Raw genomic sequence first — 18784 nt, 5'->3', positions numbered from 1 at the left:
TGTTGTTTTTACACTCGCAAGCACTTGTGTCGAATCCCCGGAGTTATCGGAAAATGATATGATCCATGATTTCATATTGCTACCAAGTTTTCCAACTCAATACAATTGACCGTAATTTTTTTCCGTTAACAAAGAATTGTTTGCACGTCTCGTCTGTCCTTTTGTCATTGCTGGATCACCAGTTGATCCATAATTGATAATTATCCCGCGAAGGACCCGAAGTAAAATAACACGAGTAACGGTCCCAGTTGATGAAAAACAAGTGATATGATTGCGTGTGAGTAGCAAAAATTTTATATCGTCGTTTGAAAAATGTTTGTATTTTTTCATTTTTGTTATAAAGATCAATTTAATTTGACGAGATAATGAAATTCCAACAACTTGCAGAGAGTTATCTAGTCCTAATTGATGTTTTAAAATTTATGAATTTCACTTTAAAAATTCGAACTACATAAATAAATGAGCCATGAAGTATGCGGATGAGCATAGATTATATGTATACAAAGCGTACAAGGATACGACGGTCTGAAGATAGGCGTAAACAATGCAAGTACTACGGTAACAATTTTTTACCGCTGAAGAATATTCTGGAAAATTATTTTAGAGATACCCATTTTTGTAGATTTTTCGTTGAGATTTAAACTTCATGTTTATGGCGAACGAAGCATTATGAAAGTACAATTCCAGCCGTAAATTAGGTAGCCATATTTAGATTAGCCATAGATTTAGTAGGTACTAGATACGAAACTACGAAATAGATATTTAAAAAATTCCATCCAGTCTTTTCCGTTTATCTGGTCTCTCAAGACTTGTTTAAAACTAATCCTTTTCACTTTATACCAAAACATTCAGTTTTATATTAATTATATATATTTTTTTTCCATAAAAAAAAAAAAAAAAAAAACTAGCACTATATTTTCATTCAACATACCTAGATATCTAAAAAAAAAGGAAATTAAAAGTTATATTTCGCTGGCCTTTGTTACCAGCCTGCACAACGTATCGCGTGGCATGAATAATTGCGAGAATGAATGAATGTTGAAATGAAGGAATACGGAGTGCAGCATCGCCGCAATTAGATCGGAATTATTTACACTTTGCAAAATGAGGCAGACGGAGTGTCTCAGAAGTTTGGGGTGGGGGGGGGGGGAAAGGACGAATCATGCATTTATAACGTATATATCTCATCTGTTATGCATCGCGGGACTTTTAGCTCGTCATCAAAAATAACCTTGGCTATTGACGGGTTTTGTCCTTGTTAACTTTTGTCTGAGTTACCATTGGTCTATTTTTTACCCACTCAATACGATCAGACGTCTGTTGTCATGCGCCTGCGGCCTGAAACCACGTGACGTTGTGTAATACTTTGTGCTGTTGATAATTCAATAACAGAATAATTGTGTAGAAATTTTCACGGTGTTTTGTATTACTGTTTGTTTGGATTGTTGTTCGTTACCAACGTATCATCGTACTTGCAACCCCTGGAATCGATAGATAGACGAAAAAATAGAGTCTAACTTGTGTCAGATTTTTAGCTTAATCGGAAATTGGGCACCGAAATCAATACAAGTAAATACAAATCATCGGGTTACGATTTTAAAACAATATTTTCATAAAAAATTAGATAACAAGCTGTTATACGTATATAAGATAGATAGAATCTATACATTTATTTGTATCAATTTATTCTTAATCTCGAAATAATCTTTGTCTCTGATGAAAATAATTTCTAATTCAAACTGCAACAAAGTGCGGTGTGTTGAAAAGTTGTAGCAAATATGCAAAAATCGTAGGAAATCGTTCAAAGGCGTTGAAAGTTGTCAAAAATCGTAGTATTTTGCATTGAAAATTACAAATTTATACGAAACATTATGAAAACCTATAGTTGCCTATGAAAGATTATTACAATTTCGAACCCAGAAAACGTAAATTTTTTTTCCCGTATTATTCTTAAAATTTCGTTGAAAAGTATAAATTTTTATGAACACCATGAATTCTCATAAAATAGTAGCAATTTCTAGGAAAAATTGTGATGATCGACAATTTTAGAATTCGATTTAGATCGATAAGATATTACGCATATGTACACGAAAGTATGAAATAATACTTTTGACCCACCGCTAGATGTCGCATCTCTCTCGCAAGAAAAAGTTATTGCAGACAAGTTATGTACCGAGTAGAATTTGGGTTTGCATTCGAAGACTGATCTCACCCTTTGGATACGAGCTAGTCGAATATAGAAAAGGTTTCGTATATTATTGAAATTAACAAACCTAACATTCGTTATTTCTCCAAACCAAGAATTCCACCAAATCCTGCTACAAATTGTATCCATTTCTGGTCTGCAATTATCTATGAAATACGATGATAATCCACATGAAATTTAATCCCAAAATAACGAAAGAGTCCGAATTTCTCAGTAATACTTAATCGTAAAATGAATTTCGTAGTTACGCGTAGAAATTATTTCTAACCATATTAGGAACCGTCAATGCTGTATAAACATTTTTACATTTTAATTTATAAATAATTAAAATGTTGCGTAAGAAATATCAGTAGTAATTATGCAAATAACTCTGATGAAAAGTTTACATTTTCCTATCTCCGTTTTTACGCAAATAGAACTCTCTCGTTATTAAAGTGGAGTTGAAGCGAAGCCGAACGCGATTGTGGATATCGTCGTACGTGGCAATTAATCTAAAAGTACAATATTATCTTCTCCTCGACCGAAGGCATGGATTCAAATGGCCGGAGCTCCAAGTCAACTAGCCATTGCAGTAAAGTGAATTGGGGACTTGTTGTATGAAAAGCTACTGAGACAGCACAAAACTTAAGGTTGGCTGAAGGATGTCTTATACGCCATTTTCTAAATCCTAAAAGATATTTTCACGCCTGAAAAATGTCCTTGGAGCCTTACCGAAAAAAATACAAATTTTTGTGAAAATCTGCAAGCCTTTATAAGTAACTATGCATATTTATCGCAATTTTTTTGCACATAATTGTACTAAATGTGAAAAATTTTTCTAAAAATTCTTGGAAAATCGTAGAAATCCTTTTCACCAGGGCAGTGCAGCAGCCGTGGATCAGTTCGAGCGAGTTGATCAATCTGTAACTACTAAATCACCTGTTTCCTAAAAGCATAGTCGACCCTGAATCCCCCATGCAAGAGCAGTGTCGAGTGGTTCTGAGTGGCGGATTTCCTCTTTGCGTGGGATGATCTAGACTCCGGAAGAGTCAGGGACTCGATATATTATTACCGCAAGAGTTAAGCGAGCTGCAACGCTATTGCAGGACCTATACCAACGCGCATGCTATTAATACTCGTATAACTATCCGGATGATTATATAATGTGGATCAATTTGCGCTACAGCGATTCGCTTGTTCTTTTGTCAACATCGGTATTGGGTATAACGTGGTTCGCATTCGCTGCGATGGCAAATATGAAGAATTTCGAGTCATTGAGAGTGAAGTTCGTAAAGTTAACGTAACGATTCATTTTTGGGAAAGATCATTATTTCGCAAACGGACGATTCTCTCAATTGATTGACTCGTCTATTTTTAAAACGAAAAATTTATTCAGATTTTGAAAATTAAACTTCTTTAAAGTTGTTCTAAAGTTTTATAACGGTGATTATTAGTTTCAATATTTCGTTAACTTCGATCTAATGAGAAATTTGCAATTGTGGGATCTTTGGGATCCTCGAATGTTTTCAGGATTTTTTTTTTTTTGATCGAACAGTTGATAATTTGTTGTTGGTGGAACAATAAATTGATGATAAGGTTGTATTTTACTGAAGAAATATATAGTGAACTAAATCGAATCGAAAATATAATATTTCCCGAGTTCGTCATTTCCAGCTGTTACGTAGTCAGAAAATAATTGTCTTTAACTGACAACACGCAGCAGCAATTTCAGAAGTACCTTTAACAATATTTCCGAGTCTGTCGAAGATAATATTGTACGATTGAAGGAATCTGCAGATTTTAACACGATATTTCATATTTAGAGGAATGCTGTATAGTCAGTTATCACAGGCCAAGGAAAAGTGTCACTTATTTTGACTATATCATCTACGCTTGCGCATCATTAACGCAAAAAAGCTGCCGACAGTGCCATATCTGAAAAAAAGAAAGTTTTGTTCTATACATATATTTTATATACATTTTGCATTAGCGATGCGTAGACGTAGGTAACAGTAAAAACAATTGATATTTTACTCGGTCGGTAAAGACTGACTATAGCATCATCTTAATGCGTGAATCATATAAGTTTACAAATGATACCTAGAGTTGAAGTAACGGGAATTCTGGATAAAATTAAGGAGTTGCAGGCTATAATGGTCACGAAAAACGATTGGATTCGCTGAAGGCCTAAATGGAAATAAGCTTTTATCGACAACAAGTAATACTTGACCCAGAATCTAGAACAAATATTGATTACATGCGATATCTATATAAATGTCAATATTTGTACGATACATCTACAGCGAAGAAACGTTACAGACTTAAAGATATCAATTAATCGTTGGCTGTACTCGAATGGTTCAGGTGGAATTTTTACCATCCCGAGTGACAACACCTGTCACAGTTATTCCACAATTATATTGAGTAAAAATATCGCATATAAAAATGCAATTTCAATTCATGATATTAAAATAAATTTTCTATTCCAATTTACAATTATACAAAATGTATTATACGTAAGTTTCGATTATGCTTTTTACGATTTGATAGCTGCTTGGAAATATTACTAGGGACTTGGTGGAAAAACAATTCAAGAAGAAGCTTTATTGAAAATGTTTTTATTGTTGGAGAATTATTGACAAATATTGCTTCAGCCTATTTCATATGAAACATTTCAAAAAAAACCGACCAATTTGTGTTGAAGTCGGGAAAATGTCAGGTTATAAGATGAACAATCGAAGAACTATTTATTTTAGAAAAATAATTGTTGTTTGTGGAAACATTGTGAGCCTCGTTGCCTGTTCAGCTTTTTTCAACTCGGAGCTCTGCCTGAAATCACGTTAATTCTTTCACTTCTAAATAAGAAAAAAAAAGAAAGAATTGCTCACAACGCGCGTTGGTAAACGCGTCAGAATTGCCCAAATTTCATTATACCCAAAAATGTGAAATGTCATAATATTCAAGAAGTAACATCGATATTGACGTAAAACTTACATCACAAAATTGTGCAAACACTTACTGTGTCGGGAATCTTGGACTTTTTGAAACGTATATATGTGTATGAAAAAACAAAGGTGGTAAGAATCTTGATGAAGATAATAATACGTCGGTAGGTTGAAACGTTGAAACCTTGAACTATACATAAGCTTCAATGGTGTGAGAAATGTCAAGGATTTCTTTATTGGGCGATTTAAGATTCTGTAACATAACGCTACTCAAAACTGGCAATTTTTTTTTTGCCGTTTTTTTTTTTTTTTTTATCCGCCTAATTCGTTAATTATTTACTGATTAGTGAAAGGTCACAGTAATATAATAAGTATGTATTACAACCGTGCAAATTGAGGTAAGGCATGTCCCGTATTAATTACATTAGTCGTCACTCCAATCATTGACTCGACTGTTCACGTTCGTATGTTAAACAGCGAAGAATGTGACCACATTCAATAAACATGTCTAACCTTTGTGTAGATATTCATTCGTACCGCCTAAAGTAGGTAAACAAGCGTAAATTGGTCGTAAACATTTTCGTACGACAGAGTAAAAGTGTTGTGACTGCAAACGATATAATTCTCAGATACACATTATAAATATATCCCTGGTGAAAATATCAACATTTCGTCATATTTCGTTTAAAAAAAAAAAAATTCTAAATATGCATAATTTTTCGCAATGAATTGTCAATCTTCTCTCCAAAAAATTGCAGTAGCTTGTAGATTTTTTTACTGTAAGAATACAAATTTCGAAGAATATGTACAAGTTTTTCTAAGAAATTATGCATGTTTACGAGAAAACAATTTTTTTTTTTTTCCCACACAATTGTACGAAATGTTCCAATTTCTTTGATAATTCGTAGAAAATCGTAGAAAAATATTTTCACCAGGGTAAACGATGTACAGCAAGGATTGTATAAGTCCGACTAAAAGGTTCTAGACAAGTGTGTAAAAAAAAAAAAACTAATAAGTGGCATCTAGACAGGTATAAACGAGGTCGTAAAAACGTTGAAGATACTTATTACGATAAATTTTTATCACTTGTCTTACAGTTGTACTGATTAAAATTTTCTTTCCAAATCTTAATAATTATCGGTGAATATTCTTGATCTCCGTGTGTTATTCAATAAGCTTTGCCGCGTGTTATCTATCCGTTGACGATCATCGCCTTACAGCCGAAAAAAAAATGTTTAAAATACAGCACAATTATCTGCGAGTCTGATAACGGAGTTTTTTTTTTTTTTTTTTACATCAAACGACAAGTAACGAACCGACTAGAAATTCAATTACGCTATAAAGTGAATTATTATTTTTATCGCTTGTGGTAATTGTCATCATTTCGGCTCAAGAAATCCATTAAACACTGCAGACAATTTATATCGTTGTTACCTTGTTATTTATACAAGGTCGTCTACCACAACGTGATTGAGACCTTACATAACTAATAAGCCGTTGTTTATGCGATGGCAGTTTTTTTGATATCTTTTTTAAGAAAATGCTTAACCGCATTTCGAAACTCCTCTTTTTATATAACTGTAACACGGCACGTATTGTGTAAAATGTAATTCGTATTATACCACGATATTCGATGCCAAATATCAGTTGAATTTTACGGTGCAGCGATTAAATGTAACTATGAGTAAGCTATTTTTTTTTTTTTTTTTTATTCGGAACGGCGAAGCGAGTAATCGTTCGTCAATTACTTTCTTAATGCAGGCTTAATTGCTCTGGACGAAATAATTTTGAGACTCAACTACGGATATGATTTTTTATAATTAAGTAGAGAAATTGGGACACTTTCGTAGTTTTGCCGTTTTGGCATAGAATTTTTTGTAGATCATCGGCTGTTTTGACAGATAATACCGGTGAACACGAATTTTGTGTCTGAGTTCTAGATGACAAATTTTGATTTCTTCCACGTAACTAACGAAAGAATAATTTTATTAAAGTTTGCTTTTGTAGAAACCAGAACGATGTTTCGGATTTTGAAAAAAATTTTCTATTTTCTTAAACATTTATTGTGTACAACAATTAAATAAACTTCAGTTCCGGATTTAAGTCACTCTTATCAAAAAAATAATGTTATTTCGGTTTCTTATCACATAGCTGAATAATTAAAATCATAAATTTTGTTCAATTTTAAAATAGCACTCCATTGGCTGCAAAATCAAACTTTTTTCGATAAATAGTCATTTTCATCTGCTTAATATCACTCAACATTTAATAAAGACGTATGTACATAAATCCCACTTGTGTCAGCGAAATTGTTAAATCGTTATTACTTCCACCCAAGACTATAAAACCAAACTTTTGGTGGGGTGTATATATTTTCCATTATTTTGATGCATGGCAGATAAAAAAATAATCAACTCAACTGAAGCACGAAAATAATTTTCTTCCATTTTTTTTGAGCGGTTCAAGTTTATAATGGCTCTTATTCGCGGAATCGTATTTTTTTTTTTTTTTTTATATCAAATTCTGTATTGGATATAATTTGTTGTAAAATATCGTAGAATTTGTGGTTCAGTGAAGTAACAAATGTTAGTTTTTCATGAAGCTCGTCGTCGAGAGAAAGTGAGCTCAAGAACTTTTTTAAAAATGTCTGAAGTGATCTCCGAGGACATACGACGTTTTTGAAGGCAATTTAGGAATGATGTTTTATTCAACCAAATATAGCTGTGAAAGATATAAAAAACGATAGAACTGAAAGCTTGCAGATTGATTTTATAGGAAGTTGGATTGTGATGTTTGTTTGCGCGTAGTTGATCTCGCTTTAAAATAATATAGTGGAGGAAATCTGTCGTTTGACTCGGGAAAAATTCCGAAGTGCTCAAACTTTGACGAACAGTGTTATTTTCTGTGTATTTTTGTAACTAAGCTACCTACAAAACTTTACCATCGTATTGTTATTTCCGGCGATAATCAAAGAATGTAGTTTAAAAATTTAAATTGTTCGCCAATAACTCAATTCAGTTCGATTATTAGAAAAAGTGTTGAAACAAAAAAGAAACAGGCGGTAATTTTACTAAAAAATAAATTGTTGGCGGTAGAATTTTTTTAAGTCACAACGTAAAACTGGGCTTAAAATAAATCTTCTCAGAATGATTTCTCATCAGACAGATTAACTGAAACCGTAACCTTCGAATGTGTCATTGTTTGTTTTTCTTGTTTTTTGAATTCAAACAATATGTCTTTAATGCAGGAAGGAAAAGTCATGATAGACAGTGTTGAGGTCATAATAACAGATTAAATACGATTTATTTTACCTAGTTTAGTCATAACTTATATAAACATAAACATAATATATCCCAGGTGCGCGGATTTAAGGAAAATTTAATGATATTAAGGATAACAACTATACAAATGGACATGATTACGAACCGAACGCTAGCCTATTACAAAATAAATTCACAAATTACAAATTCCTCCCATATGTTAGTCAGCATAAATTATTATTACTAAAGAGATGATTTGCTGTTTTGAAGGCCCGTTGATACTTCAAATTCATTGAGCTAAACATTTTATTTACACGTATTTTAGGTCCTCCGATAACTGATAATAAGAATCAGTTTTTTTAGACTTTTCTTTGAAATGCTTTGCTTACAGCGAAGAAGCAATATAGTCAGTTTTGTAACAAATTGCGTGTACTATAACTGGAATCATTGCAAGTGAAAAATTAACGTTACTTTACAGCCGATAGAAAGTAAGTTCAAACCAACAGAAAAGAAGTAGAAAACTGCCAATTGGTAAATTGTAAGTGTAAAATCTTCAGATTAATTTACTTTATATGAATTTTATTTGAATCTGAAAGATTGGAATGTGGTGCAATTGCTTTAAATCATTCGGAATAATTTATTACTAATTTTAACTTTTCAATAATCGTTCTTGTACACACTAGGCGGAAGTAAATATTGTTACACTCGATGGTGACTCGGTAGAAGGAGGTAATATCATCCTGAAATTATTTCAGGGGGAAATTTTCAGGATTAAATTATTGTAAGAATATTTTTCCGTGATTCAGTACCTTGGTTACTACAATTAGACTAGTTGATTAATATTAAAAATGAATAATTCAATGAATCTACAGGTGATACAATAATTCGTCAATTTCTTAGCAGCAGATACGGTCTAGACGCTCGATTAAGCCGTGCGATGAATTATGTGCACGCCACTGTCCGTGTGAACAGGAGTTGAGAGCTTTCCCACTCTAAGAGCAAACGCAGCTTGCTCGAATGGTTTCTGCATCGCGCCTCTACCGAACGGTCCAAGGTCGCCACCACGTTTTGCAGAACTGCAATCGCTGTATTTTGATGCAAGTTCAGCAAACGTTGCTTTGCCGGAAACAATTTGCTCTCTATATGCTGTGGAAATGAAAAAATATATGCGTAAAAAACATTTGTGAAACTCATTATCACTCTGAATATCAGTTATTTTTTGTTGAAATCGAGTGTTGATCAGGTTAGCTTCATATAATTTCTTTAAATTAACTTTTTTTCCGTAAATTTTGAATCAATTTGAAATATTCATCGTTCTGAAAATATTCTTTGTATAAACACCTGAGATTTCGGTGAGACGAATTTAGAGTTAAGTAGAACACAACGTTGGTTGAGAATAGAACACAAGATTGGTAAAATAGGAACGGAAAAAGTAACAAGAACAAGCATAAATTATAATGTAACAAACCGAGGAACCCGATGCTTTCCAAGTTACAAATTATCACGACTTTCTCCCGACTTACACTTGACAAGTTCTAGCGCTTCTTCCTTAGTTCTTGTAATGTTTTCTTCCCGCCACGACGAGGGTCGCCGAGAGCCTGCATGTTTCACGAGCAGATGCGAGCACTGCACCTCCTTAGGTCCCTCTGCTGGTTTGTCAGGTACATCCCACTGACTCTCCTTTGTATAGATATTCAGGTAATAATGTTGGCCTGCAAATGGATTATTTCCCAGTCAACGATCGATTTGTTAAAATTGAAACTTGTAGAATATTTGAAAAAACGATATAACAATTGTCGTATTGTTTTTACAATGACTAAAACTAATAACGAATTGTTCCAAAATATCATTGGTTTTGCAAAAGTGTGCAGAAATTTTACAACAGTTGCCAACTAATTTTTCATTTTTAGTTTTTAAGAAAAAACATTTCATTTGCATAAAATTCTTTACAAACATAGAATATAAATATACATATTTAAATGAAAATTAAATATAATAAAATTTTCAAATGCTTTTTACAGCGTACGGCAATCTTAGCGGCGAAAGCATTTATTTCGTTCTAATTTCTTAATAGATATCTGCTAGACGCAATGCGCCTGTAGGGAGGGTTAAGAATCACTTTGTTGACACTATCGAATGGGGAAATATAAGGAGAAATCGGGATGTTTGAGTGGCTAGAAGGAAAATGCCCGAAGTATTTCGGTTTCGTGGGAATTTGTGCGGGTGAAAAGGAGCTCGAGGGTGGCTGAAATCGATGTTAGGGATGCGGCGAGCAATGATCGGTCATTTTTCGTGGGTGTAAAACGCAGTGGCAACGTCACAAACGCCGGTAAGGCGAGTTTCTGCGACGCGCCCACACAGTTGAAACTTCAACTCTGTCGCCAAACTACCGAGGAATATTCAACGAGTATACGCCATACGTCTATTACGATGTATAAGTTATTTAAATTTCGTTCTGATTTCGCAATAATCAACACACCAGTCGTTCTGCTCAACCGTTTTTCCCAACCCGCTGGTAGCTCTTCGTCCGCCATTGTTATCCAACAAAATTATTTTGCCTCGATTCCGATATTCCCTGGATCCGAGTGATCCACAGCGAATGAACTTCAGACCTATTCCTATTTCTAACCTTGCTGCCACCGCTAAGAATTCCCTAGAAGTGAGTGAGACAAAATTTGACCATGGGTGCGTTCCGAAATTAGATGGCAGCGACTACTCACGAACTCGACAGCGCAAAAAAGATGAAAGATTGTTGAAAGCCCTGGGAGTTAATATCGAAACCCACTCCGAGTTTAGTTGAGCACAAGAAACACGAAACTACCGGCTCAGTGTTACCAGAAAATATCTGAATGCACCCGATAAAACGTCAGACAGTTCTGATCATTGATATAGAGCGGGGATTGCTCACCTTCTATGCTATCCTTTCTATCTATCTATATGTTGTATTGTCAATTTATCTTCGCAATCAAATTATTGTGCAGATTTTTTGTTAATTATTTAGCGAATAGAGGAGATTTCTAAGTTTTTAATATCTAGAGATTTTTGAATACTGATATATTTTACTCGGCAGCTGGCAACACTGCGCGGAACGGAATGTGAACAAGGAGGGGATTAGAATTCGTGAAAGAGATGCGGCCACGGACTATGCGACAGACGAATCGAGACAATCTCGCGAACCGACGAACGACTATCGACAATCGAACGTCGGACTGTAATTGGACCGAGCCGATAATCGGCAAAGCGCAAAGCTAGACTGGACGTAGTGACAAGTGGACAAAATAATCAAGGTGTCAGTCGGATCCGCGCTGGCCGCGCATTCCTGTCAATATCGCTAAGGAAGTAAGGTTATCAGTGTTTGCACAGTGGATGTATAATAAAATGCGAAATTAGTGGATAAAGTTGAGCAGTTTAATGAGTGAACGGGAATTTGGCAGAAACAAAAGAGGTGAGCATTGAAATAAATTGTCTTAAAAAATCACCAGCTGGCCCGTGGCCGGTGGGCGGCTGCCTGACACTTGTTTGTTGACTGGCCTTTAATCGGGCAGATTTCCATTTTTGGCGCACGATTAAAATCAAAACGCTCTTCGCCGGCCGTCGTCGCGTCGATGACGCCCCTTTGATCGGGACGTTAACCCTGAAATACGACATTTTTACCGTTATAATTACCTTCGGGCAGGTACGTGATACACGCAGCTGCCGCCTGCTGGTCGCATATTAACACACTTATGCAGTCGCTTCACAGCCGTTTGCCAATCGCGACTCCCCCCCTCCTCGCTCCGCGCATTGTCCTGGAAAACATATTATGTACATGGGCGCTTCGATATTTACGTTCTTAGATTGCGGAGTAAAACACCCGTGTCTGCGATTGTCGAGGATCGCGAACCGTGTAGCTAAAAAGCGAAATTTCCCGCTGATCGTCGGCTAGAAATATACGTTGCTAATTTGTTTTTAAAAATTTCGGTTAAAATAACGGTTGGAATGCGTGATCGTGCTGAAGTTAGCAACGTTATCGCAACGATTCATGCCCGAGGGAGAACCGTTATTTCACGATTTTTGAATTGTCTGAAATTCAGTAAACCGTAATGAAACAAAACAGACTTACCTTTCGAAATCTTAGTTTCTTCAAAATTATTGTTAAATTAAGAAAATGCTGATTTTTTCCCCAATGTTTCGTTACGATATTACGTTAATTAACTTCACCCTTGTAATCGGTCAAGGATTCATCATAGCGTGGTCTGTTCGCAAGGTGGCGAAATCGGAGATAAAAACGAAACAGGTGAAACAGGTTTAAAACAATGCGGTTTTATTAATTCAATTTTTCAATTTCAATTCAATTCAAGAGAAAAAAATCGTCTAAATTTACCAATTTCAACCACCACCAAAGGCTCGGATGTTTAATGCTTTCAGAACAATTGTATTGTTGGATCATTTTTTTAATGCTACAAACTCGTACCGCTCGCGTCATTTTGATTAAATATATTCCATTTTTACAGCAAGCCTATAAGTCAGTAACATTGACAAAGAAACTGAACCGATAATTATTGATTATCACTGCAACTTTGTAACGAGATTCAACGTCACCGTTACGAATCATTGGTAGAAAAACTCACTATTTTCTTATTCTTACAATGACTGAATAAACTGACATTTCAAACCATGAATATGTCTTATTTTATTACGGTTTACCGAACTTCAAACAAATCTAAAGTCTCCAGATAATGTTTACCTCGGCGTAAATCGTTATAATAACGTTACTAACTTCAACATATGATACTTTAGAATTACTTTTAATGAGTTTAGCCGACGAAAAATGCATATCTTCTGCATTGTTACGATTTATCGAATTTGCGACAATCCCAAGTTGCGAAATAACGATTCTTCCGAAAACTTCCCCGTCGCAATATACTCACGAACTTCAACACTGTTAGTTTCTTTTGTAAATGATTTCCCAAAGATCCTCTGAGATCAATTTCTTCCTACACTTTTAACATTAATACTGAAAATTGAATTAGTACTTTCTAATATTTTTTTTCCTTGTGCTTAAGTTGTAAGATTTTTTGAACAAAATTGTATTATTTACAGCTTGATATAACGAAGTTTCTATCGAATCGATAACTGTTTCACCGTGAATTGTAAATCCTCAAGTACAGAAAAAAAAACACGTGAAACAATCAAACCCAATTGAGAACAACAACAATCTTCACATGTTTCTCTCTGTCTCTTCAATTCAACGAATACTCTCTTTCCGCTCCTTTTCCAGAATATTTACAGAACCTTAAATACCTGGAAATCCTGCAACAAGTCTTGAATTTTTTTTTAGAGCCTTGAAAGCCTGGAAACAGCCTGGAATTTCAATCCTGACCTTGATTTTTTCCGACGTGTTATTTTGTTAATAAAACTTAAGTGGTTGAATCAATCACAGATCCGTAAATACGCGAAAAGGCAGTAGAGGAAAAAAAAGTAAAAAGTAATCCTGAAAACAAAGCATTCTACGGTGAAGTGGTTGATAATTTTATCTTGTCGCGAATAGATTATTTATATCTAAAATAGTGGCTGGACTGTCTTGTAATAATATTTATAATTGATGCGTTTATTTGTAAAATGTGCTTGATTGGTAATTAAATGTCCGTCCTGAGCTTCTTTCTTTGCTTGGCTTTCATTTTGATAACCGCACAATGTGTAAATGTTAGCGATGCAAGCATACCTATCAATTCCGATAACCGAATGGTACTTGATTCTGAAACGCAAAAAAAAATAAAAACATATGCCGAAACAAAAATTGTTCAACACGTCCGTCTTGGTAATCTGTACCAAATTCATTTCCTCGGATATAAAAAAAAATGACCTGAAAAATCTGGAAAAAGCGTTGAATTTTGAAATAAAATCTCTGTAAACATCCTCTTTGCGAATTCCACGATTTCCGTGTTATGGAATTCTGATTATTACAAGATTACGTTTTATTGAAAATGGTACGCCAAAGTTGAGCACCGTTTTATTTCACGTTCGTCAACTCTTTACTCTCCGGCATTTAGTTCCTTAGAGTGTACTTTTATCATCGAACAAACCTCTCAAGCTCCATCGACTATCGATCGTTACTCGAAGCGTCGATCTGGCAATTTGTAAATGTGCAATAAGACTCTATGTACGATACTTCTTTCCCCCAGCAACGAGGTGAACGTGAGCTGCCTCGCAATTTCTTTTAACCCAGAAACGCGTTAACGTATATATATATATATATATATATATATATATATATATATATATATATATACACACATCATTCTTCGATCGTCCTTTATGAAATTTCGATAATGAATTTAATAACCTGAGCCTGCAAAAACAAACATTTCAGAAATTCGATTTTCGTGATACTGTTGACAACAATTTGATCAAATTTGATCGCCAAATTTTTCAACGGTGATGAATCAGTTCATTTTCAATTGTGCTAAATAATTTGAAAATCACCGATAGAGACAATCAATTATTGTACACTCGTTTGTATGTTATTATAAATATTGGGGAAAAAGTCGCAATTTTTTTTTTTTTTTTTTTTTATTTCGCAGCGATTTTAAAGGAACTAAAATTTGAAAATATCGGTTTGTATTGTTTTATTACGGTTTTCCCCGTCAGTATAAATCGTTAGGATAACGTTACCAACTTCAATACGATCGTATTCAACAATCTCTGAATAATATTGTTGAAATGAATTTCTTGTTCAAATGATTGATAAAAGAATTGAAAAAAAAAAAAATATCACAACCGAGGGAGAAATTTTTACACGCTGTTTAAACTCCGGAAATTTTAATTTAATTTTGTCAAATTACAATATTGTGCCGTAATTTGCAAAAATTGTAAATTATTCCTACGTTACAATAATGCCTCGATAGTCTATGTCTAGCCTGTATATTGATTTCACGCCTATTCGGTATACGACATTTACTCCTAAGGGTAGGTACATATAGTGAGAAAGAACATCAGTCCCTGTACTGACTGAGCCTAAAGTGACACCATTAGATTGGATTATGCTTATTCTTATTCGATTTGGGAAAAAGCATGTCTCCAAGAATAAGGCACATTATATACAATACACAGGCATAATTGGGGTAACAATTTTCCCCACTTTCTTCCTTCACTTCACTCGTTTGGCTTCCGATGAAATTTCGGAAGAAACTGGGTTCTTTTTCGGTGAACCTTGATATCTCGTTCTCGTATCTATTTTAAGCAAAAGTGAAACTCAAATTCCGCAGCTGTGAATATATAAAGTGTATTTAGTAAAATTAAAATATACTGATTATTTATACTCGTTATTCGTATTCTTCTTTGGTATGTAATAATCTTTGAACAATTAAATTTCTGATATCCGAATATGTTTTGATTTTTCGATCATTCCTGAATTTGAAAATTTGAAAATACGTCTATTTTCATGGTAAAAATTGCGACATGTTTTCTCAAACGCGCGTGTTTTGATTCGTTTCGAAAATCTGTATTACACACGTAGAAGTTACGGTGAATTCGAAACATTTACGTCAACAATACGGATGTTAAGAAATTCGCAAACGGTATAACAACCGCGATTTGTAGAATTCAAATTGCGTACCGCAGAGCGGATAAAATGATCTTGACTGTTGCGGGCACTGACTCACTGTAAACTCCGTTTATACGATGATGCATGCCCAAAACAATTATATGCATACGTCACTCGACGTAAACGCGTCATTAAAGCTCGTAGCGAATACGTGATTCCATTGATCACGGATAAATTGTATCTATTCTGTCGATTATAATGAGGCTAAAGTTGAAGAATTACCATTTTGCAAGTTTATAGTGACTTTGGCATAGCCAAGTTTTCAAAATATGAATAAATTTTGCTTCATTTTGATTCAACGAATTTCATACATTCCCTGTAATTGTGAAATAACGATTTTCGGAAACGTAACTAACTTCAGCCACGTCGCTTTTATACATCCCGTGATCAAAATAAAGTAATTTTAACTTGAGAAATGAATAAATTTTTTGTACGAGTTATATTCGTTCTTCTTGTTTCAGCGATTCGTACGATTTTTTACAGCGATTTGTGCTTATCGTTAGACGGATTTGAAATACAGTCAATTTCACGGAGAATGAGTTTCAACTCAGAACTAATTTGCAATCATTTTCGACGTAGATTTGCAATTTATCTCTAACGCATACCGTATGTTTTATAGATTTTGTATTACTGTGAAAATTTTTTTGTCGAAAACAGACGTTAGTCATGATTAGCCATCTCCGCGTGTTGTTTCGAATAAGAATAAGTGTAAAAATGTATATATATCAATAATACTCACAAACATATTTTCACTCTTTTCAGCAAAAACAAGTTTGTTTGAAGAAGCAAATAAGACGGATAATAATGTGACATAGGTTTGAATAGCGCGAGTGAAATCAGACGTGCTAATTACGTGAAAAATTTTTAAAAAATCGCAAACTTCAGCTGAAAAAGATTGATAATTGGGAAATTTAAACAAATTATATTATTGCACGATTTCTTAGATCAATTTGTTGCCGATAATCGAATTCTTGTTGTGAGATAGTGACGTAATTCCGAATAAAATAAAAATTGCCATCAGGTTCTCCGATCTTTTTCCGCACAGTTTTTGCTCAAAGTCGCAAATCAACGTCTGAAAATCTTAACGAAGGATTTTAAATGGATTTGACCTGTGCAAATAGGCCTGAATTCGTATCGTGTCTCGATTCAATAATCGGGCACAGTGTTTTAAATCGTCTGTGAAAACGTGAAAACGTCAAAAAAAGATATAACATGATGCAAAAGTTAAATTTAAACCAACCGCGGGCAACGAAATATTATCAAAAGTGACGGGATTATTAAAACCCGTCGAATCTCTTCCTTCTCTTCCCTCTTCCACAACCTTCTCAACTCTTTTTGGATAGACAGGATATGATCCTTTTCTAACGTGTTTTCCAATTTTACGGATCAAATGTATTTTAATAAGGTAGTGAAGTTGGAAAATCAAAATTTTTGCGAAATACCTTGAACTCGAAATATTTTTACAGAATTATGAGTATAAAACTCGACTGCATTTTCATATTTCCAAAAAGTTTTACACGCTTAACTGCTGACTCTTGCCTCTAGATTCAGCTTCGTATTAAATGTGCGGTATTTTTGTCTTTTCGAATAAAACGATATTCTTTTGGCTGTTGAAGGTTGATCAAATATCATTCAGTGGATTGTACAAAAATTGTCAATCGCTACTTTTACCAACACCGTTCGACGCAATATCCCCTTGATTCAAGTTTCAATCTGTTCGGTATAAGTTTTGATTGATTGATCCGTACTTTAAGCCGAGCTTATGACTGACGTAACATGACACTTTGGTAACCAGCGCTGAGAGAAATTTTTAATTCCGGTCACCGCTCAGTTCTTAATTATTTTCATTTTTTACCACAATCGAAAAATATAGTTCTAGGTAGAAAATGAAAATTAGTGTTCCAGCTGTTACCGGAAAGTCTAGTATCCGTTACTATTCTTCCTCATTACGATCACTGTTACTATATTTTCTTGCAACTTTTGCAAAAATTTAACGCTTGTGCAACAATTAATTAACGTTAAAGCCTTATTTAACCAAAGAAGTAGAGTAAACCTTACAAACTGGATGAGTTTAGAATTAGTCTCGTGACGGTAATTATAAGTAATATACTTGCATCGTCGTTCTTATTTCTCTCTCAATTTTAATCTTTATTCCGCTGAATTGACCTTTTGCCAAATGTTGCACGATATAGACTAATTTGAACTTATAGTCCGATGTTCTATATACACTCAGCAAAATCGATACGGTTTTACGGCATATAACATCTGCTGGTAGCAGCGAGTACTTCGGGTCAGACTATCTACCCTGGCTTCTATCGTATTTTTATTACTTCCACTGTAACAGACGTGGAAGATTTTACCAAACACCGTATAAGCCAAATTTGAAAAAGTCTCTAGATTCCAAAAATTGCACATTGCACTGGCAAAGTCACAACTCAAGGGAATCAGCACGAAGCTACGAGGCTGAAGTCAGTAACGTTAACGTAACAAAACATCACGGATCAAATCTTTTTCTTGTTACCACACAAATGAAATTTTTCTCAGCGTGCAAAGTGAGTGCATTGTTAAATTAACGTTACCAACTTCATCCTCGTTACGAGTTCACTTTGTCAAGTGTGGAACAGAGCAGCTGAGCTAATCATGATTTGATCGTGGTTCTCGACAGAAATATTCGGGCTTTTAGGCTGACTAGTAAAAGTCGCATTATGTTAATGGACGATCACACCTTCCGGAATTCATTTTAGTCCATCGATCATTGGCAATTGATGGATAGTTACATGAACGCGTACAGAGAGATGAATGAATTACA

At 34.5% G+C, this 18784-nt stretch overlaps 2 protein-coding genes and 1 long non-coding RNA gene across 5 annotated transcripts in view; 2 read left to right on the top strand and 1 right to left on the bottom strand.

The window, feature by feature from the left end:
* Nucleotides 1-1408: 1408 nt before the first annotated feature.
* Nucleotides 1409-3765, top strand: LOC124295518. Of its 3 annotated transcripts, none has more exons than XR_006905473.1 (3): nt 1409-1569; nt 2733-2961; nt 3048-3765. It is a non-coding gene; the product is annotated as an uncharacterized LOC124295518 (long non-coding RNA). The 3 variants fall into 3 exon arrangements; XR_006905472.1 differs by lacking the exon at nt 1409-1569 and adding an exon at nt 2034-2245 and having other exon boundaries at nt 3064-3765; XR_006905471.1 differs by lacking the exon at nt 1409-1569 and adding an exon at nt 2034-2245.
* Nucleotides 3766-8414: 4649 nt separating this feature from the next.
* Nucleotides 8415-11021, bottom strand: LOC107220181 (putative peptidyl-prolyl cis-trans isomerase dodo). Its single transcript, XM_015658657.2, has 3 exons — nt 10870-11021; nt 9914-10102; nt 8415-9536 (listed from the first exon to the last, which is right to left on the bottom strand). Exons 1-3 carry the CDS (start codon nt 10922-10924, stop codon nt 9316-9318), a joined length of 465 nt encoding a protein of 154 aa, XP_015514143.1. The 5' UTR covers nt 10925-11021; the 3' UTR covers nt 8415-9315.
* A 532-nt stretch (nt 11022-11553) lies between these two features.
* The window catches only part of LOC107220187 (ecotropic viral integration site 5 ortholog), a 43322-nt gene continuing 36091 nt past the window's right edge, over nt 11554-18784 (top strand). Inside the window, exon 1 of the mRNA XM_015658668.2 lies at nt 11554-11835. The gene's annotated coding sequence lies outside the window, so the exon portion shown is untranslated. The remainder of the gene's footprint in view (nt 11836-18784) is intronic.

The sequence above is a fragment of the Neodiprion lecontei genome, chromosome 7, assembly GCF_021901455.1.
Source record: "Neodiprion lecontei isolate iyNeoLeco1 chromosome 7, iyNeoLeco1.1, whole genome shotgun sequence".
Lineage (NCBI taxonomy): Eukaryota > Metazoa > Arthropoda > Insecta > Hymenoptera > Diprionidae > Neodiprion > Neodiprion lecontei.
The sequence above is the reverse complement of the archived record's forward strand: the minus strand, read 5'-3'. Positions and strand labels throughout refer to the sequence as shown.

Bases quoted from the DNA above. Each gene is read 5' to 3' on its own strand.
- LOC107220181 (XM_015658657.2), bottom strand. From the start codon at position 10,924: ATGGCGGACGAAGAGCTACCAGCGGGTTGGGAAAAACGGTTGAGCAGA. The intron at 10,103-10,869 runs GTGTGTTGATTA...ATCCATTTGCAG, and splicing joins ACGGTTGAGCAGAACGACTG to GCCAACATTATTACCTGAAT. The intron at 9,537-9,913 runs GTAAGTCGGGAG...TCATTTCCACAG, and splicing joins AGCGCTAGAACTTGTCAAGT to CATATAGAGAGCAAATTGTT.